Raw genomic sequence first — 13,332 nt, 5'->3', positions numbered from 1 at the left:
GAACAGATCTGCTTCCAGCCACAGGTCTGGCTAGGCTTGGCTCCTTACTGGAGGTAAGCGCACTGTATTCTGGGTACCCAGCTGCCTGGGGAGGCTCTGCTCATAGTGATGGCGGAAGTGCAAGAGAGGAACTACAAACGTGGCAGACCTCCTAAAACTTGAGCTTTGAGTGAGTACACTGTTATTTCCACCTACGTTCCATCAGCTAACGTAAGTCCATGGTGAGGCTCAAAGTCAAGAGGTGGGAAATTATACCCCGGCTCCAATGGGACAGATCGTAAAATTACATGGCAAAAGGTGTGGATACCAGGAGGATGAAGATTGAGGTCAGTAATTCAGCATACCATACTTACTGTTGCTCTGAAGAATTCGACCGTTCATCTGCATCCCCTCAGCTTCTGAGACCACTCCACTTGGTTCCCTGAGGTGAAAAATGAGCACACACAGTAAAGAACAATAGAGGCCGCCACTGACTGGTTCAGAGCCCATCAGTGGACCTGATTCCTACTATGGGATTCAAATCTTTAGTAAGAATAGGCCAGGGTAGACATTATATGGGAAATCAGTTAATGATTTTTTTCCTCATGTCCTTCTGTAATAGAGATCAGACATGATATGAAAATGGAAATATACATCAAGCAAGTCTGTCGGGTAGCTTGGGTTTTCATCTGTCTGTGCTCCATGGAGCTCCTGTGTCCTCGGTTTATCTTTAAATGCAAAGTTCTCTGCATGGAATTTATCACAGCTGACATTGCTATTCTCTAGCCCTTTAGCATAGAGAAACTCAACATGGGACTCAAAAGCTTTTGTTGGGTGTTAAATTAGGTGATTGACAGCCACTCAGAACATGTGCCACTTCACATCTTTCCTTGCTTGGTAGGTGACAGTTTGGTATATTGTCGAGATAAGAGCCCACCTCCTGCTCTGTTCGCAGCAGGGTGGCTCTGTACTTGAATTTGTGTCTCAGCCCTCTGATGTTTGCTGCAGGAGAATCAGTATGCCCAATGGATGGCTGCCTGCATCTTGGCATCAAAGGGCAAAACCATGGCAGACAGTTCCTACCAGCCAGAGGTTCTCAACATCCTTTCATTTTTGAGGATGAAAAATCGGAACTCAGCATCTCAGGTGGCTTCCAATATCGAAACCATGGACATAAACCCGGAATGTTTTGTGTCGCCTCGGTGTGCAAAAAAACACAAGTCTAAGCAGGTACTGCTAATCTTGTTTGAGTGATTGTTTGCAGTAAATTCTGTATTTTCTGAAGTAAAATGAGGAATTAAAATGATTGAGGCCATCATCATGAAAAAATCAGCTCATGGGGATATTTGACTTTGGACTCCGTATTAGACCATGTTAAGAGATTATTGTTCATTTTGTTAGCGCTGACTACTGCTACCTAAACATGGTAATATTCCCAGATTTAATTAAAATTATTTAGTCCCCACAAATTAAGACTTTACATTGTGCTTCCATCAGAGGGGGTTAAAAAGTTATGCAAATAGACTGATGTAAGTGGAACCATTGTCCGTGGACACTATATAGACCCTAGAAAGAGGGACCCAGAACTCTCCATCTCCATGAACCTTACGAGTTTATGTGTTGGTTGATCTTGTTCCTTCTTCTCCCCAGTGATTTACATGTTTTGTTTCAGAAGGAGAGAGAGGAAGCGAGAATGAATGAATGGGTGAATGAATGAATGAATGAAAATGAATTCTCTTTGTAGAGCTACAGTTGGGCCTTGCATTTATTTTTCTGACTGGGGATCTGAGCCAAAAGGATGATTATAGAATAGTCACTGTATGCTAAGGACAGTTTGATGTCTACCACTTCTGCTTAGCTGGCAGCCCGGATTCTAGAAGCCCACCAGAATGTGGCTCAGATGCCCCTGGTCGAAGCCAAGCTGCGGTTCATCCAGGCATGGCAATCTCTACCTGAATTCGGCCTCACCTACTACCTTGTCAGGTGATTACAATGTTCACTTGCCTCTCTTGCTCTCTATGTGTTTCTAAGTGCCTTTCTTGGATCCCAGTTTCTTCTCAGTCTAGAACATAGAACTCTTTTTATTTTAGAATATTGTCCTTTCACAAATGGCCCAAACACACTGGCTGCGCATAACAATCTTCTATACCTTCTCTTCACAGACCTACCTGGGCTCCCTGCTTCTCCCCTTGTTCCCTAAGTTTTCAAGTTGGCAGCCTGAGTGATCTGTTTAAGATCTGAGTCAAACCATGGCAGCCTCTGCCCAGAACCATCTGAAGGCCTTCTGGCTCACTCAGTGTATAAGCCAAATCCTTACAATGGTCCTACAAGACCTTAGCTCCAGAATTTCACACCTCTGCTCCTCCTTCACTGTGCCCAGCCACACCGGCCTCCTGTGACAGGTCTTTGAGCGTACACACACACACACACACACACACACACAAATACATACATACATACATACATACATACATACATACATAAAATGCTGCAGCCTTGCACTGGCTATGCCCTCTGCCTACAATACTCTTTCCCCAGATACCCACATAGCACAGTCCCTCACCAGCATCTTTAATCAAGTGGCCTCTCTCACTACAGCCTACAGTTGTAAACCTGTAACCACCCCATTTGCCAGTATTCCCCGGCCCCATTCTGTGTTTTATTTTCCTTTATGATCTTATCTGCCATATATATTTCACTTACTCATGACCCTGTCCCCCCACTAGAATACAAGCTCCATGAAGATAGACATTTTCTATCTACTGAGATCACTACTATATTCCTTGGGCCTAGAACAGTGCGTGGCACACACAGTTGGCAATTTTAAATTAATTGACTTGACCCTTTCTTACTTTGCTTTCCCATGATGTCAGTTTTATGTAAATGATGTGTACAGGGCAGCCTTATTAATTCTCTCCATTCTTCATATGTTCTTCATATCACAATAAAAACACCCTTCTTCTGTAGAAAGCTAATCCTTCACTGTCCATTCTTTGGATGCCATTTAGAAATGTTCATATTATCTTTAAGAAGTTGTGTATGAATGAAAATCATATTACAGGAAGCATTTGCTTCTTTTAATTCATATATTTTTTTAGATTTAAAGGAAGCAAGAAAGATGATATTCTGGGAGTTTCCTATAATAGGTTGATTAGAATCGATGCAACCACTGGGATTCCAATTACAACATGGAGATTCACAAATATGAAGCAGTGGAATGTAAACTGGGAAATCCGACAGGTACAGTGAAAGTTTTTGGTACATTCAGCGTTGAGCCTATATATGTGTGTTCCATCGGAATTGTACATTATTCTGTTCATACATTTAGAACTCAGAAACCACAGGCATATGGTCATTGTCTGCTAAAATAATCACATGCAATTCTGGGCAGTTTCCTAACCAGTACAGGCCGAATGGTTTTGAATTAACACCATGGGTTGGCTTAGTCTCCATATGGACTTGCCATACATACTCTAAAATTGCTGAGCAATTTGACTAGTTTCCTTCAACTCAGCATAGGATTATGTAAGACTTAGACTGAATTACTTAGTGGAAACTACCTGAGAACTGTCACCCAAAATGAATCCAAAAAGGCCTCATCTAATGGCTGCCAAGAAGTCCAACTAGTTGAGGACTCAGAGGCTCAACTGCCCACCTGGAGAGCATTCCAGTCCCAAAAAGTAAAAACTACTAGAGAAGCAAGTGATGTGAGCAGGGATGACTGAGAAAAGCTTTGCCTCTTGAGTTAAGGGGACCCCAAACCCTCTGCCTCCCGTTAATGGCACCCCAGGAGCTAAGTTCAAGCCAAAGCTATAAGCTGGGAAATTGTAGATCAAGTCAGAGGCGCCTTAGCATCCAGATGATTTAACACATTCTGATATTGATAAAGAATCTTTTCTCCTTTGTTTTCTCATTTTTCCAGTAGAAAGCCATCTACCTAGAGGGATGATAAGAGACCTACACTGTATTTTAAATTTTTTTAATGTTTATTTTTGGGAGACAGAGCACAAGCAGAGGAGGGACAGAGAGATAGGGAGACACAGAATCAGAGGCAGGCTCCAGGCTCTGAGCTGCCAGCACAGAGCCCAGTGCCGTGAGATCATGACCTGAGCCGAAATTAGATGCTCAACCAACTGAGCCACCCACGCACCCCAAACTCACACTTTTTTTTAAAGAACCATGGATTCCTTTCAGTGGAGGCACTCATTTGTAGAATAAAAGTCTGAGATTAGGTGGCCTCTAAGACAGTGGCTCTAAATCCTGGTTGAGTATTAGGATCACCTGGGGAACTTGAAAACACCACTGCCCAGGCCACATCCTAGACCAATCAAATCCCAGTCTCTGGGAGTGGGAGCCTGGCATAAGTAATTTTCAAAAGTCCACTTGGGCAACCAAGGTTTGAGAACCAGTGAAGAATGTTTCTTCTGATTTAGAGTTTGTGACTTTCAGCTGGGAAGGGGTGCAGGGCTGTTGGGTGCAGGAAAATTCAGGGAAGCCTTTTATTCTCCATCCAAAAGTCTGCAAAGTACCCTGCCCCTGGACAGATGGAATGCTTAGGAAGTTCTTAACATCTAAACAAGAGTGACAGAAAGTATCTATGTGTGCTGGGAGTTAGAATGTTTTCCCAAATGTATAGCAAAGTTGACACCACAAGAGGGCGCAAAGAGAGCAAAGACGAGTTTGCTGTAAGCGTCTAATGGAAGTGGTGATTGTTTTTGGAGTTGTTTTGGAGGGTTTGGTTTTGTTTTTTGTCTGTGGGGTTCTGGGGAGAGAGAGGGAGAGAAATCCCAAGCAGGGGGAGTTATCTGTAAGCCACCTAGGCAGTCCTCAGCTCTGATGCCATCACAAGGCGTTTCTTTCCTCATTTTCCTTGTCAGAGTTTAAGCTTACCTGTGCCTTCCTCTTCCAGGTGGCAATCGAATTTGACCAGAATGTCTCCATTGCGTTCACCTGCCTGAGTGCGGATTGCAAGATTGTGCATGAATACATCGGTGGCTACATTTTCCTGTCCACCCGGTCCAAGGACCAGAATGAGACCCTTGATGAGGACCTGTTCCACAAGTTGACTGGTGGTCAGGACTGAAGCAAAACAGATCTGCCTACACAGACAGTGAGCCAAGGATGGTCCTCCCTGGACATATGGGATCCTTGGCCCACCCAATGTGTAGAGTCCAGACTGACAGACAACCATATACTTACCGCTGGTCACTCAGATGAGGATCCTTGCCTCATTTCAAACACACTGCCTAGCATATCCCTGTCCTTTCTTTGCCCTGTCCTACCAGTAACAGAGGAGGCCTCAGTTGCCTTTTCTGTAAAATGGGTAGGTAGAAGACAGGCTAATACTACTATATCCCAGTATGTAGCTACAGTTCTGTGACTTCCAGAACCTGCGAGTGTATGGCTAGAAGTCACCAGTGTGCCTTTCTGCTCCATTGCTAAGTCAGCAGAAAGACAGAAAGGTTAAAAGCACATGTAGCCAAGGATCTACCTTATTCCCTAACTCAGGTACAAAAAGAAATCTGACTTTCCTTAACAGAACTGCTTTTAGTTCCCATATTGTGAAAATGGCAGAGGGAGTCCACACTCACACTTTTTCCCTTATAGGTCAAGGTCTGGGGGAGGGGAGGGGAGAGGTGGGGGTACCTGGTACTAGTTGGTGACAAGGGGTCAGAGCAGTGGCCTGCAGTGTCATCAGTTCACAGTGACTTCTGCAGAGGTGACTGCTGACCCATCTGGTCTTGGACATCGGTCCCCTCAGGTTACTGCTGCCACCTGCAGCTCCTTTTCCATTCCTCGGCCACCTTTAAGTCCTTCCTGATGACACGGGTGACATAGAGGAACAGGGAAATCCATTCCTCAACCCAGCTGCATGTCTCAACTGCTTCTACTCTGAGCTGGGGCTCAGGAAGATGGGTCTAGTTCTCTCTGTTCATAAAAACCACCTCCCTGCATCCAGGCTTACAATGGGGTCTCCGTCCCAGCTGGTCATGGAGAGAAGGACAAACCTCTTCTCCAAGATCACCAAGTTCAGGGGTTGATGGCTTCCTCACTGGCTTCCATCTACATTTGGTAAATTAGGAGCTGATAATAGACCTTTTTTTTTTTCTTTTTGCTCTTGTCATCTCTACCTCCAGACATGAGCGTGAGCCAATTAATAACTGCCCTCAATTGTCATTTTGTGTTTTGGTTTGTCAGCTTTGGGAGGAATGGGTTTTGAGAAGGAAAGAAGCAGTATCAGGGGTAGTGGGTAATATCAGATAGCATTTAATTATGTTTTTATAAATGTTCTCCTGTCACAGAAAGGACTTGGGTTGCCAGGGTAAAGCAGAGGGTCCATTTCCATTTTGAAATTCTTTCAAGATCCACTGTGCTTTATTTTCCAACTAAGACATTTGAGAAGAGAGATCTCCACTGCTCCAGGAACCACATTAAGACAGCCCTGTCTAGGGAACCCCAGGCCCTGAGCTGGAAGCTGTTGCTTGAAAGTCCTCTTTTCAGCCCCTCCTTTAGAGGTCAATGTTCATGAAAACTCCCCAGGCACCAGCTGAACTTCCAAGGCCCAGCTTAAATCTAGGAAGTGGCTTAGGCACTTGGAAAGTCTGGTCCACATCATAAAGAACTTTGCTTGAAATGTCTTCTATACAAACTAGTGCTGAGCATACTGTTTTACTTGGTGTTGGTCATTTCTACATAGTCTTAGGCTCTATTATTTTAGAACCTAAGTCAGGTCTTTAATATGATGTCAGGCCCTAGGTTAAAATAATGCTGCTTGAGGCCACATGTCACCTGTCTGCTGCGAAGCACAGCTCTACATAACTTAACCAGAGCTGGACCTTCAGTATAACTCTCTTCCTTGGCTTTCCATGGTTGCCTGACATTTCTATGAAAACACTCAAAGGAGGTGACTGGTCTTCACCAAACTTTCCAGGGAACACTTCTTCCATGACTATATGACCACATCCCAAGTGTGACCACCAAAGCCTAAATGCTGCTATTCCCAGGAGCAATGTAATGACTCTTTTTACACTGGGTGCAAAAGGTCATCTGACTTCCTATGATGAAATTTTAAATTAACGTGTCTTTCAGCCTCCTTCGCTTTCTTATCTATACTAGATGGGGAAATCTGCATTTTTTACTATTTTTATGAATTTTTTTAATTAAAAGCTTTATCTGGATTTGAGTATCGTCTGGTTGTGTCCTCTCCAGTCTGCTGTCTCTAAACAGGTGAATATTTTCTACCCCCTGAGAAAGGAATGCAACTTTCAAGTTTAATGCGTAGAATTCCAAGATTCAAGCTCATTCCTCCCCGTGAGATTGACTTAGAAACCTCACTTACCTGTTGGCTTTAACTCCTTTCCCATTGAAGGTCCCTAGATTTCCTGACATCATAAGCTCTTTTTTCCACATCTACATTTTAGAAAAAGCATGAGAGAGCAAACAAAAACCCAAAGGTGAAGGAGCATCAGAGGGCCTCTGACTTGATGGATGAATTTCCAAAACATTTAGATTTGATTTAGCTGTAGATGGTCCATAACAGGTAGTAATGTGCAGCTTATAGATGTCCCTTCATACAGTTCTCACGTCAACCCATTGTGGGGCAGGAATGGCTTGCCTTCTCATTTCACAAAGGAGGAAACAGGTTCATAAGGTGAAATAACTTGCCCAAAGCCACACCACCAGTAAGCAAAACCAGAATTCAAAGCCAGGTGTGTCTTACTAACACTGTCCAAAGACCTACACTGTTAGCATTTTGGGTTCTGTCTTTTCAGCCTTTATACCAACTTGTATACTGGTTTCTGGTTTTGTATTTTAATATTATATCTATTAAGTCATTACACATTCATGGAAATTGAATAAGTCATGAGATATTCACTGAGGAAAAAAGAAGAGTAGCTATTTAACTGCTGGCTGAATGCAAAGTAAGGGGCTATGATTCTGCCTGAAAGCAGCTTAAAACGTCCCCACCTTCACACATTTCCTCCACCTTCCATCCCCCACATCTGACAACCATCAATCTATTCTATGAGTTTGTTTCTTTTAGATTCCACATATAAGTAAGATTATACAGTATTTGTCTTTTTCTGCCTGACTTACTTCACCTAGTATGATGCCCTCAAGGTCCATCCATGTTGTTGCAAATGGCAGAATTTCCCTCTTCTTAGTGGCTGAATAATATTCCATCGTGTATATATACATGTATATATATGTATATATACACCTCACACACACACATTTTATCTACATCCATTTACCCAGCAATAGACACTTGGACTGTTTCTATATCTTGGCTATTGTGAATAATGCTGCAATGAACATGGGAATACAGATATCTCTTCAAGACAGTTATTGTATTAGCCTGATCAAAAAGGAAACTGAAACAACAAAAACAGAAAATCCAAGCCCCCACCTGAGAGCATATGTCTCCTCATCTGTAAAACAAGGGTTTGGATTGTGCGGTTTCTTACAGCCCTTCGTCTCCAGCATTCCTTGGTTGTGGTTCATTTTCCCCACAATCCAGTTGGGGTACATCCTCCACTCCTATGCACCATGCACACACTTTCCTTCTGAAACTCTAGCATCACTCTGCCAACACGGGCCCATTATTCGAGTCAAACCACATAGTTCTATAACTCGAATTTCAGGGCAGGTTGACAGGCTGCCCTGACAGTCAAATAAACCACAGGGGCAAAACAGATACCAAGAGGTTAAATGGTTGTGCCAACCAATGTTAGAGCAAGTCAGATCTTGTGTCTGCCTCCCCAGATAATATCCTCAACAATAGAGTTATTACATGGTTAAAAGAATTAGAATGCTAACATGTATTAAGGGGTATCACTTGTGCTTCCCATGAGTCCTCTCAATTCAGCCTCTGGGTAAGGTAAGTATTGTCAGCCTCATTGTACAGATTAGGAAACATGCAGTGGTTGCTGGTAAATACAGGGGGAGACCTGATTCACCCATTTCCTTGGTGTAAAGACTCCCACCGTAGACAGCATGGCATCCGTGAAAACAATTGGGAAGATACCCAGCTCTCTGACAGGGACAAGCCAGCTCTAGCATACACCAGAACTACTGTGTACAGAGTCAAGCAACTTGTATTTTAATAAACGACTTGTCAAGGTCACCCAACTGGAGTGTTGAAAGCAAGGATTTGAACCTAGACCTCCTGACTTGAGTGGTATTCTCTAGCACCACTTGATAATCCTGTGTGAATGGCAAGGCCTCTTGAGTCAAGAGCCCTAGATTGTCTTTATTTGCGATAATCCCTCTTGAGGTGATTTGTCCCCATCCCACCCCAACATACGTCAGTAAGGCCTACAAAACTCCACATTTTTTTTCCTTCAATTACATTATACCAGATTTCAAATGTCAAAAGAGTGAAATTTTCTACTAAAAAAATTTTTCAGATCCCAACGCCTGGCCCACTTGTCCAATATGATACCTGATTGCAAATTTGGGTCAGAGGTAGAATTCAGGAGGGTGGGAAAGAGTTCTGCCTTCTTTCCAGCAAAGAAAACACCAACCCATGACCAGAGAAAACCCCATCCACCCCCATCCCCACAAATGGTTGGCCCTGATCCTGCCATTGCATATAAGTGATTAATGCCAATTCCACCACAGAGAGGCAACTTTCCCTCAGGGTCTGAGCTCTGTTTTTAGAGGCTGAGTGAAATGTTCTTATTCTGACCTTTTCCTCCCTTTACAAATGGTTCTTTGAGTCAGGTAGACATCAGAAGAGCAAATGGGCAGCCAAACACTTGGCAAGAAGCTGTTGAATAATTCACTCATTATAACCTAAGCAAAGTTCATTCTAGGACAAGGGGCTGCAAATGCTACTGTGTTTGGGGGGAGGTGATGTACACAGACACAGTCAGATATGAGACACAGGGATTTGCGAAGCATGCCCTGACTAGTAGTCACAGATCTTAAAATATGTGAATAATCTCTAATATATCCGAGAACCTAATGTAGCCTATGGGCCTACAGTTGTCAATCCATGCTAGGGTTCAGCCAACTGTATTTCAGCCAGTTCAGTTAAACAAACACATGCACACAAACACACACATGTATATAATCTATATGTTTCATATAAGCTATATAACATATAAATATACAGTTGATATAACTTACTATATTTATTATATGTTTGTATATTAATGTATAATATAAATTATATATACATATATATTTCTATCAGTTAAAATTGCTTAGCTACAAGTACATATACATATATATATACACACATATATATGTGTATGTATATATATATGTGTGTGTGTATATAAATATATATAAATATATATATACACACACACATATATATGTAATATATATAAAATAATAGTGGCTCAAACGAGATGATTTTCTCTCTTCCACCTGACACTCCTAAGGCAAGTCTGGGCCAATAAAGCACATATACCATGTCAAGGACCCATGTCATTGCATCTTTTCCATCCACTATGTATAGCTTCTATTCACAAAGTCCTCTCATGATCCAACATGGCTGCTCTGGCTCCAGGCGTTATGTCATATGGCTTCAATTAACTCTAAGGGAGGTTGAAATATTTGGTCTTTGTTCAAAGTAGCCATGGCCTCAACTACAAATCAGAGTTCCTTTACTGATAAACAGGGTGAGAGTAGAAATCAGGAAACAAGTAGCTCCATCTGCCATAAGCACCTACTATGTGCTAGGCACTACACTAGCTGCCAAGGATAATACAATCTAGCAAGAGACAGGCAGCTGAGTAAATAACTCTGTAATGTTGTATAACAGGCATTATTCTTGATACATTAAAGACATATGAGCACAATATAGAGGGAGTAGTTTTGTTAGAGTCAAGAGCAAAGGAGGAAGGATGTTCCCAGAAAGAAAGGACATTTAGACTGGGTCTTGAAGGATGAATAAGAGTTTTCCAAGTGGGAGAAGGACAGAAATAAGGTCAAGCTTGGAAGAGGGACCATTAGTGATTGGTGTGTGTGTGTGTGTGTGTGTGTGTGTGTGTGTGCGCGTGTGTGTGGAACTCATTCTGAAAGCAATTCCAAACAAGCATTACAAACATGTTTTCAACACTTGAAAGCATCATCTGTAAAACGACATCATCTACCAAGTACCTTTGCTCAAGACCAACCCTTGCCAGATAATTTTTTTAATTCACTCTCAGGAGGTGATGATCCAAACATCCTCTTCAAGTAAAATAAACATGTTCTCAATTCTCCTAAGAAAATGATCTCAGAGTTCTAATCTTGGGTTCTTTCTCAGGCTTACTTCATGAAACTAATGCTAGTTCCTCCAGCAACAAAATGGAAATATAATATCATGTGATCCCATCTAAAAGAATTGGTCAGAACTTCCTAGAATTTAGAGTATCTCAGATAGGTTCCATAAACAGTTGGTATAATTAATAATCACTAAAAAAGTAATTTTCTTAATATATTATTAAGGATTCATCATCATGTACTTACAATCTATACTATTTTCAGTAATGACAAAAAGCCATCACTGTTAAAATCTTTTCAAAAAAATACTTAACATTCCAACTTTCTGATATTACCATTTCATACCTTCTTTTCTTTTCAACCCGCCTCAACACCTACCCTCAGCTGATGATCTGTAACAGAATGACCTGCATGTTACTGAGCACAGTGATGTCATCATATGGGAAGAGCCTCATCTCTTCACTCTTCATCTGTCCTCACAATGTCTTTCTTCCCTCTTGCCTCAGTTGGAAAAGTGCCTAATCCACAGCCTTCTGAGCACTGTCCCCTCATGACCTCCAAAGCACTCAATTCCTGCAGTTTCCTCCTCTCTCTCTTGCATCATTCTCTTCTCCCCATCTCTTGACACATTCCCATCAGACTGCAAACATGTTCTCTCTCTTTGGGGGTTTTAAAATACAGCTACAAACTCTCTCAGTGTCCTCCCATCAAGAGATGGGATCTGAATCCCCTCACCCTAAATCTGAGTAGGCTTGTGGCTGGATTGACCAATAGAGTACAGCAAAAGTAATGCTATGTGACTTCTAACTGTAAGTCATAAAAGGCCATGTAGCTTCTGTTTTGTCCACAGGATACTCGCTCTTGGAGCCCTGAGGCCACCATGCTAGGGAAGCCACAAGTAGGCACTCCAACCGACAATCTCAGCAGAGCCCAGCCCTCAGGTCATCCCTACCAAGGTGCCAGACCCATGAGTAAATCCATCTTGAAGCCTCAAAACCAGTCCAATGAACAGCTGAATACTACCAATGACTAATCAATGCTAAATGGAACGAAAGAGTCATCTAGCCAAACTCCGACCAAATTCCTGACCCTCAAAAATCATGTAATAGAATAGAATAAATGTTGCTTTAAGCCACTAAGTTTTGGGGGTACTTACTGGGCAGCCATAGATAACTACAACGATATTCCCCACCTTATAAAAGGTTTGAACTCTGCCCCATTTTTCTGCTCCTGCTCACAGCAAAAGTTCTCCGAATACGTAGGAAAGCTAACACATATTTTCTCATGCCCTTAACTCACTTCTCTCTGGCTTCTGTCCCTCCCCCCCCCCACCCCCAATCAACCCTTCTCTTGTCCAGCTCATAAAAGTCCTCCATTATTTAGTCTGTCAAAACCTGGCTGGCTGTGCCCCTCTTAATGAAACATTGTTCTCTCTTAACTTTCATGATTCCAAATTTTCCTGATTTTTCTCCTACCTCCCTGGCTTTCTCTCAGCCTGCTAGGCTGATTTCTCTTCCTCTGTTCCACTAGCAAATGTTGGCTTGTTTCTCTTCTCTTCTCTTTCTACGCACTTGCCCTAGGTGGCCTCAACCAGTCTACTGGCTTCAAGCACCATCTATATGGTGATGCCTCCCAAATGTAACTTTCCAGCTCTGACCTCTCCCCAGAATTCCAGTTGGATGCCCAGTTATCTCCCTCAGTATCTCCTTGTAGGTCTAACAGACATCTCAAACTTAATATGGTCAAAACAGAGCCTATGATTTTCCTCCCCTAAATCTGTTGCTGTCTTAGACTTCTCTTTCCCAGTAAATGGCCTCTCAGTCCATCAATCCTTTCAATGTCCCCAGGTCCAAGAACTTAGGGATCATCATTTTTTTTAATGTTTATTTATTTATTTTGAGAGAGAAAGAGAGAGAGAGTGAGAGTGACAGAGTGAGAGTGAGAGCGAGCGAGCACACCAGCAGGGGTGGGGCAGAGAGTTGGGGGAGAGAATCCCAGGCAGACTCTGTGCTGTCAGCACAGAGCCCAACGCAGGGCTTGATCTCACAACCCGGGAGATCATGCCCTGAGCCTAAATCAAGAGTCAGACACTTACCCAACTGAGCCACCCAAGCAGCTTAGGGATCATGCTTG

At 42.6% G+C, this 13,332-nt stretch overlaps 1 protein-coding gene across 2 annotated transcripts in view; it reads left to right on the top strand.

Annotated features, from left to right (window-relative positions):
- The window catches only part of FERMT1 (FERM domain containing kindlin 1), a 34,871-nt gene extending 27,709 nt beyond the window's left edge, over positions 1-7,162 (top strand). For both annotated transcript variants that reach the window (XM_040447645.1, XM_040447646.1), the window contains 4 exons: positions 988-1,209; positions 1,838-1,962; positions 3,078-3,219; positions 4,889-7,162. In XM_040447645.1, coding sequence (XP_040303579.1) covers positions 988-1,209; positions 1,838-1,962; positions 3,078-3,219; positions 4,889-5,062 — 663 coding nt within the window. In that variant the 3' untranslated portion in view covers positions 5,063-7,162. The remainder of the gene's footprint in view (positions 1-987; positions 1,210-1,837; positions 1,963-3,077; positions 3,220-4,888) is intronic.
- Positions 7,163-13,332: the final 6,170 nt, after the last annotated feature.

This window comes from Herpailurus yagouaroundi, unplaced genomic scaffold (genome assembly GCF_014898765.1).
Source record: "Herpailurus yagouaroundi ecotype Mexico unplaced genomic scaffold, PumYag 196, whole genome shotgun sequence".
Classification (NCBI taxonomy): domain Eukaryota; kingdom Metazoa; phylum Chordata; class Mammalia; order Carnivora; family Felidae; genus Herpailurus; species Herpailurus yagouaroundi.
Note: the sequence above shows the minus strand (reverse complement) of the source record. Positions and strands in the feature narration are given on the sequence as shown.